Source organism: Sorex fumeus, unplaced genomic scaffold (assembly GCF_029834395.1).
Source record: "Sorex fumeus unplaced genomic scaffold, SorFum_2.1 ptg000003l, whole genome shotgun sequence".
Taxonomy (NCBI): Eukaryota; Metazoa; Chordata; class Mammalia; order Eulipotyphla; family Soricidae; genus Sorex; species Sorex fumeus.
In genome coordinates, this window is record NW_026606060.1 from 49,056,700 (window position 1) to 49,078,999 (window position 22,300).

Genomic DNA, 22,300 nt, shown 5'->3' on the forward strand with positions numbered 1-22,300 from the left:
TGCCTGAAACTTTGAACAACTTTTTTTTCATGAATAACTTTAGAACTCTGTAATCCACAGTTATTAAAGATTTTTTTTAATTATGAAAAGAAAATAGATGAAACTATCACCAACACTGGTTTGAGTTTACAGTCCTGACAAAGAGGTTTATTCAGTCGATGGTGTTCTTCAACGGCTGGTTATCAAACATGAGATTTCAATATAACATTTAGAAAACGTATTTTATAAATAAACTCAGTGTTACTATCAATATCAAGTTATGTCTCCTGATGACAGCAGAGCAACAAATACTTGAATTCTAAACATATGGGACAGACTATACAATTGGCTTCATAAAATAATTTGGTTAATGTTATAAAATGAACTATTTTATAAAATGAACTATATTATAAAAGAACTACTGAACCACCAGGAACAAAACTGAATGCCTATGGCAAGAAATACTGGCAAAGCATTTAAGATGACTGATAAAAGATGAAGTAATACCGCTTCTCAAAGTTTGATAAGAGATTAATATGAACACGTGAGGTTAGTTGCCCTGTGGCACTTGTACACTGTTTGGGGAAAGATGAAAAGTCACAAGCTTTTGGAAGGACAATGAGCTGACAAGGACAGGTGGATAATGTACCAGACCTTTTTTTTTTTTTTTTGGATCACACCTGGCGATGCACAGGGGTTACTCCTGGCTCTGCACTCAGGAATTACCCCTGGCGGTGCTCAGAGGACCATATGGGATGCTAGGAATCGAACCCGGGTCGGCCGCGTGCAAGGCAAATGCCCTCCCCGCTGTGCTATTGTTCCAGTCCTGTACCAGACCTTTAACTCAGAAATTCTAGCTAGAGAAATGAAAAACCTCCTCAAGGGCCGCAGCAATAGTACAGCAAGCAGGGCACTTGCCTTGCCCGCAGCCTACCCAGTTTGATCCCTGGCATCCTATGTGGTCCCTGAAGCCCATCAGGAGTAATTCCTAGAACCAGCTGTAGGCCATGACCATTGCCGGGCAGGGCCCCCAAAACAAAGCAACAACAAATAAAGAATAAGTTACTTGGACAAGAATTTTTGCTGCCGGGGCTGGAGCGATAGCACAGCAGGAAGGGTGCTTGCCTAGCATACGGCCAACTCGGGTTCAATTCCCAGCATCCCATATGGTCCCCCGAGCACCGCCAGGAGTAATTCCTGACTGCATGGATGAGCCAGGAGTAAACCCTGTGCATCGTTGGGTGTGACCCAAAAGGCAAAAAAAAAAAAAAAAAGAAAAAAGAAAAAAAAAAGCTCTGCACTGTACCCCCAGCAAATACTCTTTTTTTTTGTTGTTTTTGCTTTTTGGGTCACATCCATTTTCCTGCCCAGTGCCCTGGCCTCACGTGACTTCTTCACTAGCCAGCACAGCATCTTTCCTGGTTCGTCCACTCCTACCCACCCTCACAGGTCTGCGCCCAGACACCTCCTCCAGGAGGCCTCCTCCCCTCCTCCCTAAGCAGCGAAGGACTTTTCCATTTCGACTCTCCATCCTTCCCTCAACAGGGCCCCTCGTTGCACCATTAGGAAAGCTGTCCTCCAACTTGCCCTCACCGTCTCCTCCAGCAGAGACCAAGTCCCAGTCACCTCACGCATTGCGGAGCACTGGCCACAGCCGTGGCGCGGGGCAGGAAAATGGGGCACTCGGTGCCACGGAGGCCAGAGAGGGGAGGGCAGAGTTCGCCCACTCTGGGGCTGCGCTCACACGGACTTCCTCTGCGAGGGTGTACCTCGATGTGTTTCACCCAGTAAAGCTGGGAAATTATTAGCTCTGACCCCCACAACGCATGAAAGAACTGTTTTTGTTTTTGCAGGGAGGGGGCTGGCAGCTCAGTGCCTGGACCCAGCTATGCGACGTGGTGGTGCTGAGGTACGTGATGCCACTGCAGAGTGAAATTGGGAACCGTCACCCTCCAGCCCTTTCAGCTACTTCCCAGCCCCAGCACCTGCAAAGGTGCCTTGGGGGGGGGGAGGGGGGGAAGGGGGGAGAACCCAAAGAGGAAAGTAAGAGGCGATCCCTGTCCTAGTGTCTTGGGATCTGCCCAGAAAACCCCTCAGGGGCAGGTGAGACCCCTCCTCACCCCAAGGGACCCAGCTCCAGCAGCCGAAAACCTCCAGAACTCAACCGCCGCCCTGCTCACGGCTGCTCTCCACACGCTCGGGACAAGCCTCACCCACGAGTAAACCTTTTCCTGGACACTTCATAGGACACACCCTACTCATACTCCCAGAGTATCGCACCACTTTTGATGGGATTCAGAGTAGGAAGCAACCAACCTTAGAGAGAAATATTGTATTATTTTGGCTCTGCTTTGGGGCAGGGATTGGGGTAAGGGACAGAAACACCCGAAATGTGGTAGTGGGAAGGTATAATGGTGGCAGGATTGGTGTTTGAATAGTAAATGTAATCAAATATTCTGAACTACTTTATAATATAAAACGTAAAAAAAAAAGGAAAGAAAGAAAGACCCTCATTCATTCATTCACACTAAGGTTAGCCCCTAAAATGTAAAACGGCTAGCCAGAATGGACATCCCGTATATAAAGTATTGCTGCTGTCACAATTAATGAGCTAATGACACAAGGCCATGAGAGAAAGACCTTTTTCTCCAATAATAGCAGCAGGGCTCAGTAAGTGGCAGTGGTTACTGCACCACGTACAGAGTTAGTTTTTTACGCGTCTGGGAAGAAAGAAAGCTGGTGACAACTTACAGAAAGGAGAGCTTGGAACACCTTTCTCTTCTCCCAGGGCAAAAAGCCCGGGTAACCATCCCGGTGATGCTGCAGTTTCCTCCCCAGGTATCCTTGGGGCGTGCCTCTATCATCCAACACCACTTCCTCTGCTCCGTTCTGCTCGGGTACTCTCCTTGCAACCTTCCTGTCCTGGGCTTCGTGGTTCTCCAGGGGCTCCCTCAGAAGAGAGCGCTTCTCTCTGGGCCGGCTGCCATCTGCCGTTCCGTTCTGGGTCGGAGTTTCTGCTCTAAACCTTGGCTGGGTTTCTGAGGTTGCAGGCGGTACCTGACCTGGGTGATCAGACGGTGGTTGATCTGGGGGGGTGCTGTGGGCGGGGCCGGCCACTGAGGGAAGAGCTGACCTCTGAAGCCTCTCCAACGTGCCCAGGGGATCCAGCTTTTCCAGAGGGGCCTTCCAACTGTCGTTTCTCTTGGAAGCTCCTTGAGTCTGGCGTGACAGAAAGGAGCTCAGCAAGGCCGCCTTGGACAGGTTGTAGCCTTTGGCCGTGAGGTCGCCGTTTTCCAGCTGTACGTCCAGGGCGCGCAGCCTCTGCCGGGCCTCCTCCGGCAGGAGTGAGACGTTCACGGTGGGGATCTTCACCTCCTCCGTGGTGTTGGCCCCACCCCGTCTCCTGACCCGGGGAGACCGTTTGTCTTCGGGGATGTCCTTGAAGGTGACGTCCCCCTCTGGGCGCGCACTGGTCACAGCGGCGGAGGGGCTGGCAGAACCCGGCTGAGACTTGGGGAGGGTGGAATTCTGCGTGGAACCCTCCCGGGTGTCCACCTCCACGGCGAGCTGGAGTTTGAACTCGTGGCCATCCGCCGCCTGGAATGTTAGGTTAAAGTGGAGGGTGGTCGCGTTCATCCCACTGTGCATTATGAGGTGGATGGTTTTCCACTTATTGGCAATCGACGCGTGTCGAATGATTGGGTTGTCACTATAGGCGCCTTCGATCCCTCTTTTGGCTATTTCTGCAAAGCTGAAATAAGGCAGGTATTCACCTTTTGGAATAACATAATGAGTCTGGTTTGGGAGAAGAGTTACTTTATACAATTCATGAAAATGATCTAGAGGAAAAAACACAAAATAACTTTTTAAAAACTAGGCATTTCTCCTCCCCTCCTTTTCCTCTTATTCTTAGGGTCTGAATTTTCACTTTCTAAAGATGTCTTTAGAGTGACTTCCAAATCACCAGAAATTCCACAAGAGTTACTGGCAGGGGGATTCATTTTTCTCTCTGAGGCCACTACAACTGACTAACATGGAACATTGACTCCAACACATTTCCCAGACACTGCAAGATCTTGGAAGTAAATCCTAATGCTTAACTTCAATGTTTTGCCCCCAATCATAGGAGAAAATACAACTTTCTTTCTTGGGAGGGCGGGGGGAAAGGGACAGGAGGGAAAGTTTAGGCCACACTCAACGAACAGAGGGGCTCATCCTGGCTCAGTCCTTAGAGGCCAGTCCTGGTAGTACTCAGAGGACCCACATGGTGGCAGGAACGGAACTGGGGTCAGTCACAGGCAGGGCAAGTGCCTCAACTACTTATCTGGCCCTAAGAAAATGTGAACTTCCTGCCCAAGTGACTTCCGTTCATAATAAGCTTGCCACAAGACCCAGTTCCCGAGTCATCCTTAACATGACGAGTCTCTTCTGAATGATTTCCAATGAAACTTCCCCGTCTTTTCAACTACGTTAAATCTGCTTCATCAAAAGCGTCCAGCTGCAGCAGTAACAGGGATAGATGCAGGCAGCTTCAGTGTCCCGTTTTTCTAAAGGTCTGTTAACCCTTTAAGCTTATAATTAGTCAGCGACCAAGGCTGGGTGCGCGGAGAACGACGACTTAAGAACCACCATCCCAAACCCACTCTAGGCATCAAAGATTTCTGAGCCTCTTCCTCTTCGTGTTTTCCTAGCAATATCTTGTGTCAATCGGTACCTTGCCCGCAGTCGCCGGCATCGAACCCACAGGACAAGACATTGCAGGCCTGGTCACAGAACTTATCGGCCAGCCAGGAATTTGCGCATCCTTGGTTACAGTAAGTGACACCGCTGAGGCCTCCGCCAAACTGCCAGTGCTGGCCGATGCCAATGCCCCCCGTGCCCCCGCCTCCCGCGGCGTAGCGATTTGCTCCACTGTTCCCTGGAGAGGCAAGGGGAGGAGAGAGCCATGCTGTTAGAATCTCCTGAGAGACAGAGAGGCAGTTCCTTACTTCCTAAGAATGTTTCTGAGGCTGCTACAGGCATAGGCAGGGGGGGAACCTCTTCTGGTCAGGGGCCCTGCTGCACGGAGGGTCCAGCCTGACACTTGGGTGCTGCAGAGCAGAGAGAGAATTAAGGGCTCTGCACTCAGGACCTGAGTGATAGCACGGCAGGTAGAGCGCTTTGTCTTGCACGCAGTCAACAAAGCTTTGATTCCCAGAATCCCATATGGTCCCCCGAGGACCGCCGGGAGTAATGCCTGAGTGCAGAGCCAGGAGTAACCCCTGTGGATCGCCGGGTGTGATTCAAAAAGTGAGAAGGGAAAAAAAGAAAAAAAAAAAAAAAGACTTAAGGGCCTCAGTAATCATCCCTTGGATGGGCTCCTGGAAACTGCAACTTCTAAACAAAACTGTGTGTCGGGCCAAAAAAGCAAGTCCTCAGATCACATCCCTTTACTCGGGGTCAGTCAGAAGCACTCTAATGGGGCAGCCTGGAGAGAAGGAAGGGCATCATTCCAGGGCTGGCTGCACAGTCCTCAGCACCGCCCAGGGGACGGGACGCAAGGAGGGTGGCCGCCAGCACAGCCCCCGTTAGTGCAGGGCAAGGGTACCAGCACAGCCGAGCTCCTCGCAACACAGCCGTGAAGCACGCCCGCCATTCCTCTGGGTGGCCAGGACATCTCGGAAGTGAGGCAGAGGGGCCAGAGCGACAGTACATGGGGACGGCGCTTGTCTTGGCATGCATCCAACCTGGGTTCGATCACCAGCATCCCATAGGGTCCCCCAAACCCGCCCAAAGTAATTCCTGAGTGCAGAGCCAGGAGTAATCCCTGAGCACCGCTGGGTGTCACCCCAAAACCAACCCCATCCCACCGCCCCATCCCCCAAACGTCTCCCCCCAGAAAAGAAGTGTGGCGGCAGAAGGTCTAACTGAAACACCTTCTGGACCTCTGGCTCAGTACTCCAGACCCTTTTCCAAGTCTGCTTCCTCACAAGGAATATGCAGTGCACACTCTTATTCTTGGGTGACCAAGACGTTCGAGCGCATGACAGATGCTGCTTTACGAGCTGCAAAGCAGTGAGTGTAAAAATGTCACTGGGTCCAAATGTCAGCGGATGAGGAAAGGGAAAGAGATGCTGGGAAGATAAAATACTGGACTGCCTTGCCTTCCCCTCCCCGGCCCGCCCCCATCCTCCTCCCTCTCTACTCCCCTCCATCACTCTCACATGCTAGGAACCGAACCCAAAGCATGCACTCTGCCCCCAGTCACCTCTTCAACCATTTTTATCTCTCCCCTCCTGGCCCTCTACCTGTTTTTCATGCTTTGGTGCAGGGGCTACTCCTGGCTCTGTGCTCAGGACTGTTCCCAGGGAGACACAGGGGAACATCCAGAGGCAGGGACTGAGACCAAGTGCAAAGCAGGAATTCAGCCCACTCAGCCATCTCCCACGACAACTGTTTTTTTTTTTCGTTTGTTTGGGGGCCACACCAAATAATAAGCCAGGGCTGATTCCTGGCTCTGTGCTCCTGGAACACACTCAGAGCCCGCTTGTCACTTCTGTGTGTGCTTGAGCGCAAGAAAGGGAGTGAAAGAAGGTATGGACGCGAGCACATCCTTACCGGAGCAGTCACCTCCATCCCAGTCGCAGGCTGAGTTGTTACAGGCCTTGTCACAGTAGCCGTCCTTGATCCAGGAGCCCGGGCAGCCCTCGGCACAGTTTGGAACCGGCCACGTCAAATAAACCTGAGAGGAAATCAGACAGAAGACACAGTGACTTCGGGTTTCTGGCACATTTTAAGGTCAAAGTAGGACTCCTTAGAGGTGCTAAAAAGGCTAAATCTTATTTCTCTGAAGGGGGAGGCGGGACACAGGGGTCACATCCAGCAGGACTCGGGCTTTATTCCTGGCTCTGTGGCCAGGGTTGACTTTTGGGGTGCTTGGGGGATCATATGCAGTGCCTAGGATCAAACCGGGTTCAGCAGCATTGGAGGGCAAAAGCTTTAGCCTCAGTACCACCTCTCTGGTCCCTGTCACTGTCCTCCCGTTGTTCATCGATTTGCTTGAGCGGGCCCAGTAACGTCTCCACTGTGACAACTGTTACTGTGTTTGGCATATCAAATGCGTTAAAACATTCCATAGGTTTGGGGCAATGGTTATAGCTCAGTGGAGAAGACAGACAGACAGACAGGCGGTCAGGCAGGCAGGCAGACAGACAGACAGACCGACGGGGTATGTTTTGCTTTAGATCAGCCTGCTCCACCTCCTCAGATTCAAATACCAAGTAGCGCAGCATGTCAGAGCAGGTGGAGAAGATACCACCAAGGTCACCGCTTTTCTGGAACAAGTGTCAGAAAGTCCCGAGTGTATTGATGTTCATGGTCTCAAGGCCTGGGAGAAGGTGGGGGGCACCCACAATCTATCTTCCGGGAGGAATGAACCAGCACAGAGTTCTGAGGGGTGAAGTCACCAGTTTCCAAAGTGAGTGATAGGGAGCTGGCTCACAGCACTATTTTTTTTTTTCTGCCACTGTAGTAAATTTAGCGGGTCAGGAGAAGAGTGGGTTCTAAGAAAGTAAGGGAACCAAATCCAACTGGAGGGTAACTCCTCCCAAGTTTTACACCTCGACTGTTAACAACCCTCCTGGAAAATTCACTGATGACATTTGAAAAGAGCAACAGCACAATTACTCATTCCCCAGCTGGCCATCCACATAACCTCTCGGCCAGGCACCCCGTCCCCTTGGGCGCTCACCTTCTGACCTTTGGAGTGGCTGTAGAAGTCATCGGGCCAGACATCCTTCCCAAACATGACATCATCGTTCAGGTAGATAAACTTCTGGGACAGCCCTTCGATGCGATGGATGTGACTTTCAATAGCAGGGGAACTAAAGGTTGGCAAGTGGCTCAAATTTCGAAAAACATCCTTAAAATTTAAGAGAGAGAGAGAGCAATCAGGGGGATGTGGGAATTTTGTTGCATGGCTTTGTTCACTTCCAGAAGGAAGGAGGAAAAGGATGAAGGAGGTGGCTACAAGGGTTGAGTTAGGAGAGTGGAAGGAGTCAAGGGTCAGAGAGACCTGAGACCTGGGATTATACGTGGGAAGCCCCAATACCTGGTGCGTGACGATTTTCACTCGAGGATTGTCAAGGTTCAGCCAGGATGGAATCTGCCCGTTGGTGACAATGAAAATGTTCCGAACCCATGGAGCATGCTTCTCGATAGAGCGCAGTGAGTATCTCAGCTCCTCATTGTCCTCGAAACGGCTAGCAGATATGTCTTCGTCTTGCTTAGACTGAGGGAAATATTTGGGACATGAAGCTGTGAAAAACCCTTTCACGGTACTCCTTCCCCCCCCCCCCCAACACTACCCCACCCCCTGGGCTGAGCTGCTCCCGGGTGCCCTGGCAGACTGCTTCTGTCTGCTTTTAGGGTGTACCCAACAGTACTCGAGGGCTCCTGGCTCTGCTCAGACAGAGGTCACATCTGATGGTGTTCTGGAGTGCCAGGGATCAAACAGGCCAGGCAAGTGTCTTACCCGATATTATCTCCCCAGCCTCGTTCGTGGCAGACTTCTAAGGACCAAGTCCGACTTTGAACTATCACCCAAAATGTAAGGCTCAGCTTATTAATAAACAACAGGAGGAGATATAGCATCTTCTTAACATACTTTCTAGAAAAGGTTCTTGGATCTGAGTCTAGCTCAGAGTTCATAGAATCCAATTGGCAGTGACTGGAAAATTTGCAAATTTCTAACTTCTCTCTGAAAGTAGACATCGTCCTTATTCTAATAGTGACGTCTGGGCTGGAGCAATAGTACATGGGGCCTTGTACTTGGCCTGGGTTGGATCCCGGTACCCCATAAGGTCCCTCCGAACACTGCCAGGAGTGATCCCTGGGTGCAGAGCCAGGAGTAAGCCCTGAGCACTGCCAGGTGTGCCTCCCCCTGCGTCCCCTCCTCCCACAATGACTTCTAAGTCTTAATGGCCTAAGCCCTCGATTTAGGTTTTAAAAGAAAACTTGGCCTCTCTTACCTGGCTGATGGCACTCAGATCCCATAATAAATAGGCAGGACTTATGGTCAATTCTTTTCCATCAATGGTCATATTCTTCTTAGTCTGCTTACTCAGTTCTTGGAAATCCTTGGGGTTATTCAATTTCATAAGTGCCACGCTGGCTTCTGAATACAACTGCAACTAGAACGAACCAGGAGGATCACACAGAGTCGACACCCCTGGGCCAAGGCCAGACCACAGCGGGTCTCACACTCACCCAACCCGGGTTTGATCCCTGACACCCCATATGGTCCCCTGAGCCCTGACAGGAGTGATCCCTGAGCACAGAGCCAAGAGCGAGCTCTGAGCACTGCTGGGTGTACGCCCCACAAAAAAAGAAAAACAGACATACCTTTAAGTTGTAATGTTTATTTACATGTTAACATGGAATTTTATTAATATCCTTAGATTATACACCACTTGGTCTACATCTAATATACAATACATACATTTAAAGATGAGATTTACACACACACAATCATATACACCCACCCCAGAAACAATAAGCCAGTATCAAAACAACTATATTATGAACAACCTTGTAAACTACAGTGCTTAAAGGGGAAAATTAGAGAAGGGAGCACCAAATAAAGGGTGTTTGGAGGATCCTCCCAGGAGGGGAGATGCATGTCGAAAGTAGACTATGGACTGAACATGTTTGCCACTCAATGCCTCATTTGCAGACCACAACACCCAAAAGGAGAGAGAGAACAAAAGGGAATGCCCTGCCACAGAGGGAGGGGGGTTGGAGGGGATGGGGGTGGGAGGGATACTATCCATAGTGGTGGAAAATGGGCACTGGTGGAGGGATGGGTATTGGATCATTGTATAATCGAAACCCAAGCACAAAAAATTGTAAATCTGCAACTGTACCTCATGGTGTTTCACCAATAAAAAAAATAAATTTAAAAAAAGGGGGAAAATTAATTTTTTAGTAAGATTTTCATTTATATATTGCCCCATTTCATCATGTAGGCTATCACTCTTACCATCTTACCATAAACTGTGTGTGCACTATCTTTTTTCATTTTTTGTGTGTTTTGTGGACCATAGCTCTACTGACCTCTCTGCTCACCTCCTGCTTTCATGTGTGGGGGCCGGGTGACAGTGGGAGGCCGTGCAGGGTGAATATTCTACTGTCGGGGCACAAGAAACTCTCACTGTCCTCCCTCTGCCCTCCCGTCCCCTCTTTTCTCTACCCCCACAGGCCTCTGAGAGATCCCTGGAATGCAGACATCGCTATTCCTGGGATAAACATTTTACTCTGATATCCTCATTTAACAGTGGTCGGTCCCAGAGGCACCACTGGGTGTGGCCCAAACAAGATCCAGAGAACTTAAGGGATTATTTATATCTATGAGAAGGATTTCCAGCTACAGAAATAATAACCCTATGAGAAGGGTGGTAAGGGCTCTCTTTACCCACCGGGGGCAACCAACCCCAGTGGACACCTGAATTGCTTGAGGAGGCAAGAGTTCAGTGTCTAGGGCAACTGTCCCCATGGATAGCATCTTCCTTGAAATTGAAAGTGTTTGTAGATTCTTGAAGTTTCTCAGAGTGAGAAAAATTTTCTACACCTCCCCCCAACACCGGATGTACCAAACTTGACTGAAAAATAAAGGGTTGCTTTTAAGTCACTGAAATATCGCTGTTAGTAATTATAACAAGACTAGAACCAACCGATACAACCAATACAATGGAAGTACTCATCCAAAGCAGCCGGGTTAGCGGAAAATGTGGCAGCTCAGGCCACACTTTGGCAACTCAAGAGAACACCTCCGTGCATCCTGATGGGATTTGTCTTGCTTTTAAATACCCCACCATTTCCTCCTGGCCCACTCAGTCTCACCTGATGAATCTGCCGTGAATATCCAGGATATTCCTGTATAAGTAATTTCCTTCCTTGTTCTTGATGCTTTAATATTCTATCTCTACCTCTGGCTTCTGTCAATCTGAACCGAATGTTTCTTGGCCTATTTCATTTGAGTCTCTTCTAGCTGGGACCCTTCCTGCCTCTTGCATGCACACCCTCCCACAACCCCCGGGGACTTCTCAGCTGGGACCTGACTAGTGATTCCTCATCAAAGTCGCCTTTCTCTTCCTCAGAGATCCCAAGGACTCTTCTGTGGGTCCTCTTGAACTGATACTGATGTTCTCTCTTGTGCTTGTTTGTTTATTCTGAGACATTTTTCTGTTGTTTCCTTAGAGGTTCCTGCATCTTCTTGGAGCTCACTCATTTTATGCTCAGGCCTTCCAATGAGCTTTTATTATGTTTTACTTCTGTCACTTCTGACGGCAGATTTCTCGTTTCACCTCTCACACTTGTGATTACTGACTACCTGTACCACTGCTTCTTTGAACTCATTAAACAAAAAGTTTGAAAAAAAAAAAACAACAAAAATTTAGCTCTCATAAGATTTATAGAATTGTGATCTGAAGGTACTGGGTCAGGGGCAGGGATGGGATCTTGGAATAATGATGGAGGAATACTGGCACTGTGGTGCTGGGTTAGGGGTAGCAGTACCATGAGTAGAAAGCAAAAATATTGTACTACTGTAAAAAAAATAATAATTTTTTTTCTTTTTGGGTCACACTTGGCGATACACAGGGGTTATTCCTGGCTCTGCACTCAGGAGTTACTCCTGGCAGTGCTCAGGGAACCATATGCGATACCTGGAGTCGAACCTGGGTCGGCCACGTGCAAGGCAAACGCCCTACCCACTGTGCTGTCTCTCCAGCCCCTGAAATTTTTAAAATTTAGTTCTTGTCTAAAAATATCTTAAAGTACAAAATAATTCAGAGGGAGCAGAAAATAAGGACCCACCAATAATCTTGATTCCTCAAAAGGTAAATCCTGTGTCTGCCATGAATAAAAGTCCTACAAATTAAAATTATAGGGTAATGGATCAAGAAAGATGATCTGATCACACAAGGGCCCATCTCAGGGAACCTCAAACTAAGTCCTCCATACTTCAAATTGTTCGATTTATAAGATTATGATACCACAGAAATGCTTTCCTGAATTCAAATTTATTATCATGCAAATAGAACCATTTTCAAGATCCATTTCCCCTCCTGCAAGGGGCTTTCTGGCTTTCCTCTAGAATCAAGACCAAGGTGCCTCTTGTTTGTTCATTGCAGCACTCTTTACAATATCCAGAATCTGGAAAAAACCTGACTGATGACTGGTTAAAGAAACTTTGGTACATCTACACAATGGAGTACTATGTAGCTGTTAGAAAAGATGAAGTCATGAAATCTACATACAAGTGGTACTACATGGAAAGTATCATGCTAAGCGAAATGAGTCAGAAAGAGAGGGATAGACATAGAAAGACTGCATTCATCTAGGGGACATAAAATAACAAAATAGGAGATAAATACCCAAGAATCGCCAAGATCAGTACCAGGAGGATTACTCCATGGCTTAGAGGCCAGCCGGGCATTCTAGGGGAAAGGGCAGCTCAGATAGAGAAGGGAGCACCAAGTAAAGGGTGTTGGAAGGATCCTCCCAGGAGGGGAGATGCATGTTGAAAGTAGACTATGGACCAAACATGATTGCCACTCAATCCCTCTTTTGCAAACCACAATACCCAAAAGGAGAGAGAAAACAAAAGGGAATGCCCTGCCACAGAGGGAGGGTGGGATGGGGGGGTGAGGGTGGGAGGGATACTGGGATCCATGGTGGTGAAAAATGGACACTGGTGAAGGGATGGGTATTTGGTCATTGTAAAATTGAAACCCAAGCACAAAAATTTGTAAGTCTACAACTGTACCTCATGGTGTTTCACTAATAAAAATTATAAAAAAAAAAAAAAAAGACCAAGGTGCCTGTCCATATGCATAGCACAGAAGTCCAAAGCGACCTCTGGTACAGGGCACAGGGCTGAGGAAAAGATGAAATATTGCAGTTCGCTGCCATTTGGATGAAAGTGGAGGGCATCAGGTGAAGCGAATTAAGCCAGAGGGAAAAGGACAAATACCGGATACTCTCAATCCTCTGGTGGATTAGAGAGACAAAACAAGGGACTAGATGGTATCAAATGATGGCAAATCCTTGAGCTGACTAGAAAACTGAGCTTCTCCAAGCAGGAGGGGAAGGAAGTAGAGGGAGAAACGGATTAGAAGCGACTCAAGGACAGTGGCAGTGAAGGTGCTTTAATTTTGTCCATCAAAACCATAAACATTAACACTACTGTCATACATGTTACCTAAGCAATAATAAAAATATTTTTAAAAAATGGGGCTGGAGCAATAGCACAGCGAGTAGGGTGTTTGCCTTGCATGTGGCCGACCCAGGTTCAATTCCCAGCATTCCATATGGTTCCTCAAGCACCGCCAGGAGTAATTCCTGAGTGCAGAGCCAGGAGTAACCTCTGTGCATTGTTGGGTGTGACCCCCCCCCCCCCAAAAAAAATGTCTAGGGTCTAGGGCAGGGGCTGTGACCAGGCAAAGCATTTGCCTTGCACATGGCCAATCCAGGTTCCATCCCAGCATCCCATATGGTCTCCCAAGCCCCGCCAGGAGTGATTCCTGAGTGCAGAGCCAGGAGGAACCCCTGAGCATCGCCAGGTGTGGCCCCAAAAGAAAAAAAAATCTAAAAAAAATAAAATAAAATAATGTTTAAAGACGGGCAGTTCCTGGACTGCGACACGCACCAAGAGGGCCTCTGGGACGGGACTATTCTAGGTGGTTCTGAGGTCACATCTCAGAGGTCTCAGAGAGGAGACTCGAGGATAAACGGCTCGGCTCAATGGCTGCTGCGGCCCACACCTCGGTGCCCTTTTCTCCACATGCCCTAGAGAATCCTCGGCTGACTCTGGGCTTCCTTCCACAACAACCCACATCTTCTCCTGAAGGTCCGGGTGTGGCTAACGCCTCTGCCCCCACCTCCAACAGGAAGGCCTTTTCCTCTTTCACTCGCACTTCCCTCTCTCCCATTCAGTCATCAAGTGGCCGGGAGGGCGTCGCTCAGACATTTCCAGAAGCAGCAAGCAGCGGCGCTCAGTTCATGGGACCCGACAGTCTTGGGCAATGGGGCAGTGGCCAGACTAGTTCTCCTGTCTCCAGCCTCCCTCTTGGGCAATCTCTCCCTGCTCCAGCCTCCCCTGTGGAGAAGCAGACTGGGTCCTGCTGTCAGTCTCCGTCCTCACGCTCCCTCCCAGCCTCCAAGGGGGTAGCCATCCTTTTCAACCAGCCCCAGCTGACTTACGCCCTGCCTGGGCTCTGGCCTCAGGGAGCGGTTTCCTCAAAATTCCCCTCAAAATCACTGCCTTGCAAGCCTCAAGCCCTTCGCTCAGGGCATGTCCTCCTCAGAGGTCTTCACTGCCCCTCCCAACCACCCGCCACCCTGCCTCCCACCCCTTCTCTTCTGGGCAAATTATTCCTGTGTCAGGGACAGCTGGATCACGCCCATGTCTGCAAAACCTTCCTGGAGCCAGCACACCTGAACCCAGGCGTTCCCTGGGCACTTGGTGGAAACATGATCCCACTCAACACTAAGGGGCTGATGCCTAGGACTGCCCTGAGCATGGAACAATCGTGCCCCCCACCTCCATGAAGACTGTGAGTCAGGCGGGTGGTGCCCTGGGTCCTCAGAGTACTCGTAACTAGACCAGGACAGGGAGCCCAAGGCAAGAATGGGGTTCAGAAGCTGGCGCACCCCCAACTGCCTCTTTTTCATGTCCCTTCTCTGGCTGCCAAATTTCCAGAGTTGATTTCTGGAATGAGTGCAAGCGTTGGAATCCTGGAAAAATACCCTGAAGGATGGATATCCACCCATGGACATTGGTCTTCAGGGAATGTTACACCAAATGTTCTCCATAATGAGCCTGATTGTGAGCCTTCCAGGTAAATCCCCCACCAGACCAAGAACTGTTGGGGCACCCCCATGCCCAACCAGGCACCGAGGGAAGGGTCCTGCGGTCAGTTCAAGGCAGCGTTCAGTGTGCTCTTAGACTCTTACCAGCTTTATCTTAGAAGAAAGATTTTCTGGCAGTTTTGCTTTTAGCTGATTTGTTTCCTTGAATGTTGGTGGAAACCCACTTAGGAACGCCAAGTCTTGCATTAGCACAAGTCCAGGGACTTCTTTATCCGTTGTCTAAAATAAGAAAGGGGGAAAAATACACACATACACACACACACAATTAACTTCCCATATCAGAGAACTGGTGGCAAACTTACAGCTGAAAAAACCATGAAGACCTGTTGCATCAGACCTGCTTCAAAATAGACTGTTGAGATTGCTTAAGTCAACAGGCAATAAACCAAGAAGCTGGTCTCAGGAAAAAAGAGTAAACATCAAAGAGCCTCTCGAGGCAAACCAGCCTGATTGCTTATTATTTCTACTCTACCCAACAGCAAGAAGTCAAAGCTAAAATAACTTACCAAGTAACCCCTCCAAGCTGTCTGCTTGCTGTTGCCTTTAAGCATTCCAGCGTGGGCATCTTCAACTGCAGTAAAGAATACAACACACAGCGTGCTTTCAGTGGTAGGTAGGACAATCTACAGAGCATCCTGAGAGGTGTCCAAGTACTAGAACACTACAGGGTCTCCAAAGGTAGTTGGGGGGAGACGAAATTACTCCATCCAGTAAAATGGACAATATAAATCAACAAACAACTAATCTCGAAATTCCAAAGGAAAGATTCACTCAGGCAAGCAAAAAAAAAAAGGAGGGGAGGGGTTCGGGGAATTTTGGTGTCAAATCTAAGCTGGATCTCAGAGAAGGAAATAACTCTTGAGCAAGAGTCTTAACTATAGGATAAAGATATAGTTGGTGAGTCCTGGAGGAGGGAAAAGCATTCACGAGATGCAGATTATCTTGAGAGGAAGCAGGGTACGCTGGAACAGGAGCCTACAAAGAATGCATGCCTCTGTCTCTACCCCACTGACACAGGAGGTTCCAGACAGGTGGGTCTAGAAATTCTAACTGGGTCGGTAAAATGCTTATCTTGTCTTGTGAGTGACAGACCCTATCTATCGACAGACCCAGGGTTGACCACCAGCACTGCATAGGGTCCCCAAGCACCTCCAGACTCACCCCCGCATGCAGAGCCAGGAATAAGCCCCAAGGAACATCGGATGTGGTCCAAAACCAAAACTAAACAAGAAAATTCTACTTGATCTAGGATATACTTGCATCTAATTTCAGCAAATAACAGTATTCAAGTTTCTCTTCCTCCTTCTGGGTTTTTTTGTTTTGGTTTGGTTTGGTTTTGGGGCCAAACCTGGCATGGAGGTGATTCCCTGTCAGTGCTTGGGAAAACCCAGACCTCCCATATGCAAAGCACGCACTTAGCCCACTGCATTATTTCGTGTCTGAGGTCAGCTCCTCAGACAGAACAGAGACATACAGGCTAGGACTCAAACCAGGTGGACTATCAACCCATTCCACCCAAGCTTGTGGAAGGCATAAGTGCCTACAATACATAAAGCACAATCACGGTCAAACAGGATCTGTCACCGTGAACTCCTGGGTTGGGGGAAAATACTGAAGACATACTGGGTTATCGGTGAAAATTATGAAAGTGTTCAAAACTGGTAGAAAAGTTACTGTCCCCAAATTTAGAGCAGTGAGTCCAATCAAACAGAAAAAAACCTCTAGCAAACACCGATCTTTAACTTGGCAACCAAAACCATACACACACACACATACAAAGACACACACACACACACACACACACACACACACACACACAAAGACCACAAAAGGCAATATCCTCTAAAACTGATTTATCAGAAAACCCTGGTGGTGACCCTTCAAAATATCTAGAATCCAGTTACTTCCCACCCACTGACTGCAGCCCCCTTCCCGCTGGACTAAACTGGCACACTATCGGCAGCAACACTGGCCCTCCAGGTCACACTACTCCAACTGGCGCATCCCGTCGCTCCCAGCCACAGACCTTCCTTTGCGCCTATCCAACACCCAGGCCTCGAGGCTGTCCCCCCCCTCCCTGCACTCACATGGCTGCACCCTCGCCTTCCACTTCTGGGAGCTTTTCTGGGCGAGCCCAGTTTCCCCAGGGCACTCATGGGAACGCATGAGTTTACCTGCACACCCTCTCCGTCTGCCGGGACTCCAGCTGGGCAGGGGCAAAGGTTTCTGCTCTAGCGCTCTCTCCTGTCTACTCGGCACCCAGAGCACACTTAACTGTGCCGCTGAGCGAACTGTCCCTCTCTCTGCGCACAATGAACCACACGGGACAAATGTCTGATTCCAGCAGGCACACTTTCAAAAGAAACAGGTACCAGGGTTTGTGGTCAGAAGTCCAGACGAGGTCCCAGACAGACAAGCTCTGGAGAGACAGCTGAGAGGAGAAGGATGAAAAGCGATGTGTTGGCAGGGGGCTGTGGGCATTCTATGGGGACCCAACAGGTACAAAGCGGAACCCGTGTAAGAAAGTGGCTGGGGGTAACGGGGTCCATGGAAGGGGACAGAGGGACTGGGGAAGCGCTCGGCTGAGGAGAAAGAGACTGTGGAAGGAGAGGGTAACCCCGAAAGTCCTGCCACAGGCTAAGGGCAGTGGGTACAGGAGCAGGGGCAGAAAGACACATTACAAAGCAAAATGCAGATCCAACACGTCCCAACGGCCAACTGGGAGAAGGTTCAATCAATAAGAGCAAGGACTATGGAGGAGGACCGCGAGTGATTCCCATCAGATAGGGCATGGACGCCCGGGCCAAGATCCAGGCACTGACCCCACGCTAAGAGTAAGCTTGAAAATAATGAAACCTGGGGCTGGAGCTCTAGTCCAGCGGGTGGAGCGCTTGCTGCAAGGGATTGACCCGGGTTCGATCCCCAGCATCCCACAGGGTCCCCTGAGCACCACCGGGAACAATTCCTGAGTGCAGAGCCGGGAGTAACCCCTCAGCATTGTTGGGTGTAGATCAAAAGCCATATATTAAAAACAATCTGGCCACGCTCAGGGAGACCATACAGTGCCAGGAACTGAACCCTGGGGGCCTGCATGCAAAATATGAGCTCCAGCCCTTGGAGCCAGCTCCTGGATGCCCACCATTTTTCTTATTAGTCCACAAAGCCTATTACTGTGAGATCCTTTTATGAAGTAAATCATCAGGCCAGAGATGTGGTTTATAATGGCAAAGCATATGTCTTACATAAAACCTGTGTTCAATTCCTGGCACTGTCAAAAAAAAAAAAAAAAGAAAAGATAAAGAAAAATGAACCCATAAGCCACCCCTGGCTGGCGCCAGATAATCTCGTCATCGGCCGCCATCCAGATCGCACATCCTTCTCTCCCAGAAGGGAGCATAACATGACGCTCGCCATAACCACACCGCCAGACCCTGTGCCAGGCTGTTTCACTCAGGGTACCCCACTCCGGGGAAAGGGGGGATGCGGGTGAGGCCCCTCCCCGCTCCAAGGGACCCAGCCCCGGCAGCTGAAAACCTCCAGAACTCAACCACTGCCATGCTCACGGCAGCTCTCCGCATGCTCGGGCCAAGCCTCATCCAGGTGAACCTTTCCCTGAACCGTGTGGTCGCATTTGCGAGACACTTCATAGGACACACCCTACTCATACTCCAAGAGTACCACACAGCATTTGATGGGATTCAAAGTAAGAGGCAACCAGCTTTAGAGGGAAATATATTATTTTGGTTCCGCTTTGGGGCAGGGATAGGGTTTCAGGATGGAAACACCCGAAATATGGTGGTGAGAAGGTGTAATGGTGATGAGATTGGTGTTTGAATATTAAATGTAATCAAATATTGTGAACTACTTTATAAAATTTTAAAAAAATTTTTAAAAGAAACACACACACACACACACACACACACACCCCTTTTTCTAAAACCAGTTCGTCTTGATAACTGAGAATACAAAGAGGGGGTCTGAGATACATGAGAAATATGAGCTGTTCTCTGCTGTTTCCTGTCATCAAGACACCACCTCAGAGCAATGGCTCACAAATCCTGGCTGAATGAACAAATACAATAAGCAGAATAGTCAAAGAGAAATCCAAGTGGAAATTCAAAAACAGTGTTAAAGAATCATTGAAAACAGATTTTCTGTTTACTGAAACAGCTCTTTGGTTCTGTTTTGTTTTGTTTCTTGGAGGGGGCATCCCAACTGGTGCTCAGGAGGCCCCGGGGGGCCTCCTAGTAACTCTCGTCGGACAACTGGGCTAGTGGTTCCACGTGGAGACCCAAGGATGTAGCCCTGCTCAGGACCTGTGGTGCGGAGGATTGCCCAGGACATCTCAGAGGCGTCTGGGGCCCTCCAGACCCCAGTGAGCAGGGGCTGCAAGGCTGCACTTCAAGATACTCTGGGGGTGGGGCTAGAGCAGTAGTACAGCAGGTAGGGCGTTTGCCTTGCACACGGCCGACCCGGGTTCAATTCCCAGCATCCCATATGGTCCCCTGAGCACCGCCAGGGGTAATTCCTGAGCGCAGAGCCAGGAGTAAACCCTGCGCCTCGCCAGGTGTGACCCAAAAAGCAAAAAAAAAAAAAGATACTCTGGGGGACTATGCAGTACCCAGGACTGAATCTCTGTCGCACACAAGATCCTGAACCTCTGTGTATCTCTCCAGCTCCTTAAACAAACTTTGAAATCTTTGACGTTACAAAATTCATAGAGGAAAACCCAAGAGTCTTTACATACATGTTACGACCAAGCTATAACTTTTAATATAAGCCTGACTGGGAAAACAGAGAGCTGAATTTTCTAACAATACATCAGCTGAGTGCTTGCTTCCCGGGCTGGGGTCCTGAGCTCAATCTCCTACACCACATCCCAGTTCCCCAGGAAGGGTCCCCAGAAGCACACTGCAGGGTGTGCTCCAAAAAAACAAAGGAAAAAAAAGAAGACTCGTTTCTGTCTCGGAACTGTGTTCTCAAATATCCGATTGTAGTGTACTTTTAAAATATCTAGTGAGAGATCTCCTTACCAGTTTTGGCGCTGTCAAAAACCACCACCGACACATTAGTCGAGGGGTTTTTGGGCTTTGCCACATTGAACACATCGCTGGCAGAATGGAAAGATGGGAAGAGAGACGGCAGGTCCTTCAGGGTGATGTTGGCCGGCAGGGCTGGGTCCAGGACCAGCATGGGCACCTTGACACAGCGCGTCAGCAGACACTCCAGCTGCTTCTCACTGCAAGGAGACAACAACCTGCTCACAGCCCCCGCTGGACCACCGCCTAGTCCACCAGGCACTGGGGATGCTACCACAGTGCCCAGATTCTCCCCCATTGTCTCTGAAGAAATCATACTGGTCATATAAACAAGGAACATAAAAGTTGACTGTAAAATGGTTAGAAGGACTAGAAGAACTTCAGGCAGCTTTATGAATGGAACGCCACCAGAATTTACTCATTCAAAGGTGCACTTTATGGGGCCGGAGCGACAGCACACGGGTAAGACATTTGCCTTGCATGCCACAGACCAAGATGCCATCCCTGGTGCCCCATGTGGACCCCCAGGCACTGCTAGGAGCGATCCCTGAGTGCAGTCAGGAGGAACCTCCTGAGTATCGCTGGGTTCCATCTCTGCACCACATAGGTTCCCCTGATCACCACCAGGAGGAATCCCTGAGCACAGAGTCCAGGAGCAAACCGAGCACTCGGGAGTATTCAAAACCCAGAAAAGGAAGAGAACTTAAAAACATAATTGAACACGTAATTAAGTGATGGGTATAAATTATACAAGTCAAACACTGGATCTAAGTTAAGAGTTTAACAGAACCAAGTCAACAGTATAACATGACAGACTAATGGAGAGAAAAGAAAAACTTTTCCTAAGCTTTCCTAAGACTAAAGCTTTGGTTCGCTACAACTCAAGTAACCAGGAACAATCCAAATAATCAACTATGCACTGATTTTCACGGGCCCAACCAAAACAAGAGGGAACAAGTTTTATTCTTCAATCCATCTATTTTTGTTCCTGATTAAAAAAAAAAATCAAAATGCTTACCTCTTCTTAGTTGGTTCAGTTGTGTTCTTCCCAAGGATTTCTCTAATGAAAGCAAACACAGTCAGTCATTACATGCACATGCGCTGTTTGAACCCAAGACGTGGACAATTGGTAACACTGATTTTCTCAGATACTCCACTGGAATTTACCACTGGGTTAGGAAGTTGGGTTAGGCTTGTGACATGTAAATGACATAATAAATGATTATTCAATGATATACAAAATAAAAAATATATATCTAATACCCCTCTCCCAAGTAATCAATCCAGTTTACTTAAAATGGAAACTTTAACGTTTTATAAGTAAAACGTGATACCAGGCTGTACAAGCCATTTGGGGGGCACTTCTAAGGTGTCACATTCTCCAAAAAAGACACAATTTGTCATGGAATAGTGTGGCCAATGACCTCCACTCTGGGCGTACCCACAGCCTTTGCAAAGAAAACGGAGGTATGCATGAGGAATCAGACAGGAATTTTATCAGTCAGGCCCCTTGCCCTCCAGAATTCCCCTGGATCTTGCCCAGATTAAGTAAAATGATGGAACATTACACATGAAAAGAACTATCAGGGTTTCTGGTTTTGTAATTGTTATGAAAAGGGGTCTCTGTCAAGTAGGAGAAACGCTTCCAAAGATAAGGCCCTGCTTTGTGAAGAAAGAGTCACAGGCAGGATGCTGAGGGAGCGAGTAGGCTCCTTGGAACTTGGGGCCTGTGGGGGTTCTTGAGAGTCCAGATCCCATCATCTATGGTCTCTGAACAAAATGATGCTAGGAGCCCGCCACATGGCTTAGGCCCTCCTTAGGCGAGACACCAGGCTTCCAGGTTCTGTTTAAGAAAGATCTTGAATTGAAGGTGCCGATTTTTGTTCAGGAAGTACCCTGGCCGGTGTCGTCTCGGCCTTCTGGAATGTTCTGGCACGTTCTAGTCCTCATACTTAACGGAAGTCCATCTCTGAGAGTCAGCTTTACCTCATTGCTTTCTGCTCCTCCTCCATCTGCTCCCGGACTTGCTGCAGCTCCCTCAGGAGTTCCAGGTCGGTGCCGTTCACCCAGGTGTACACCACGTCGACGGGCATGGGCAGGCAGAGCCTGGGGGAAGGCCACACAGGTACCCGCTTAGACGCACGGCCCCGAATTACTTGAGAGTATAGACAGGGTTCACAATTTAAGAGGCTGCTAAAAGCAAAACCATGCAAAATTCGGCGAGAAGGCAACCCAACCGTGGCACACACATCCTGCAGATGACAGGATGACAGGTTACTGACACTGGCGCTAAAGAATCTCAGGGTTGAAGCGTGCAGGGCCAGCACCCAGCAACAGCAGCCTGAGGAGCCATGTGGAGAACTGCTGACTGG

General features: G+C 48.9%; 1 protein-coding gene across 1 annotated transcript in view; it reads right to left on the reverse strand.

Moving 5' to 3' along the window:
• Positions 1–22,300, reverse strand: part of GNPTAB (N-acetylglucosamine-1-phosphate transferase subunits alpha and beta) — a 77,901-nt gene that overhangs the window by 18,110 nt on the left and 37,491 nt on the right. The window contains exons 3-13 of the mRNA XM_056114187.1: positions 21,915–22,034; positions 20,947–20,988; positions 19,923–20,128; positions 15,396–15,460; positions 14,974–15,108; positions 8,988–9,149; positions 8,069–8,248; positions 7,709–7,879; positions 6,577–6,700; positions 4,694–4,897; positions 2,731–3,818 (exon numbers count right to left, since the gene is read on the reverse strand). Of these exons, the coding sequence (XP_055970162.1) occupies positions 2,731–3,818; positions 4,694–4,897; positions 6,577–6,700; positions 7,709–7,879; positions 8,069–8,248; positions 8,988–9,149; positions 14,974–15,108; positions 15,396–15,460; positions 19,923–20,128; positions 20,947–20,988; positions 21,915–22,034 (2,497 nt within the window). The remainder of the gene's footprint in view (positions 1–2,730; positions 3,819–4,693; positions 4,898–6,576; positions 6,701–7,708; positions 7,880–8,068; positions 8,249–8,987; positions 9,150–14,973; positions 15,109–15,395; positions 15,461–19,922; positions 20,129–20,946; positions 20,989–21,914; positions 22,035–22,300) is intronic.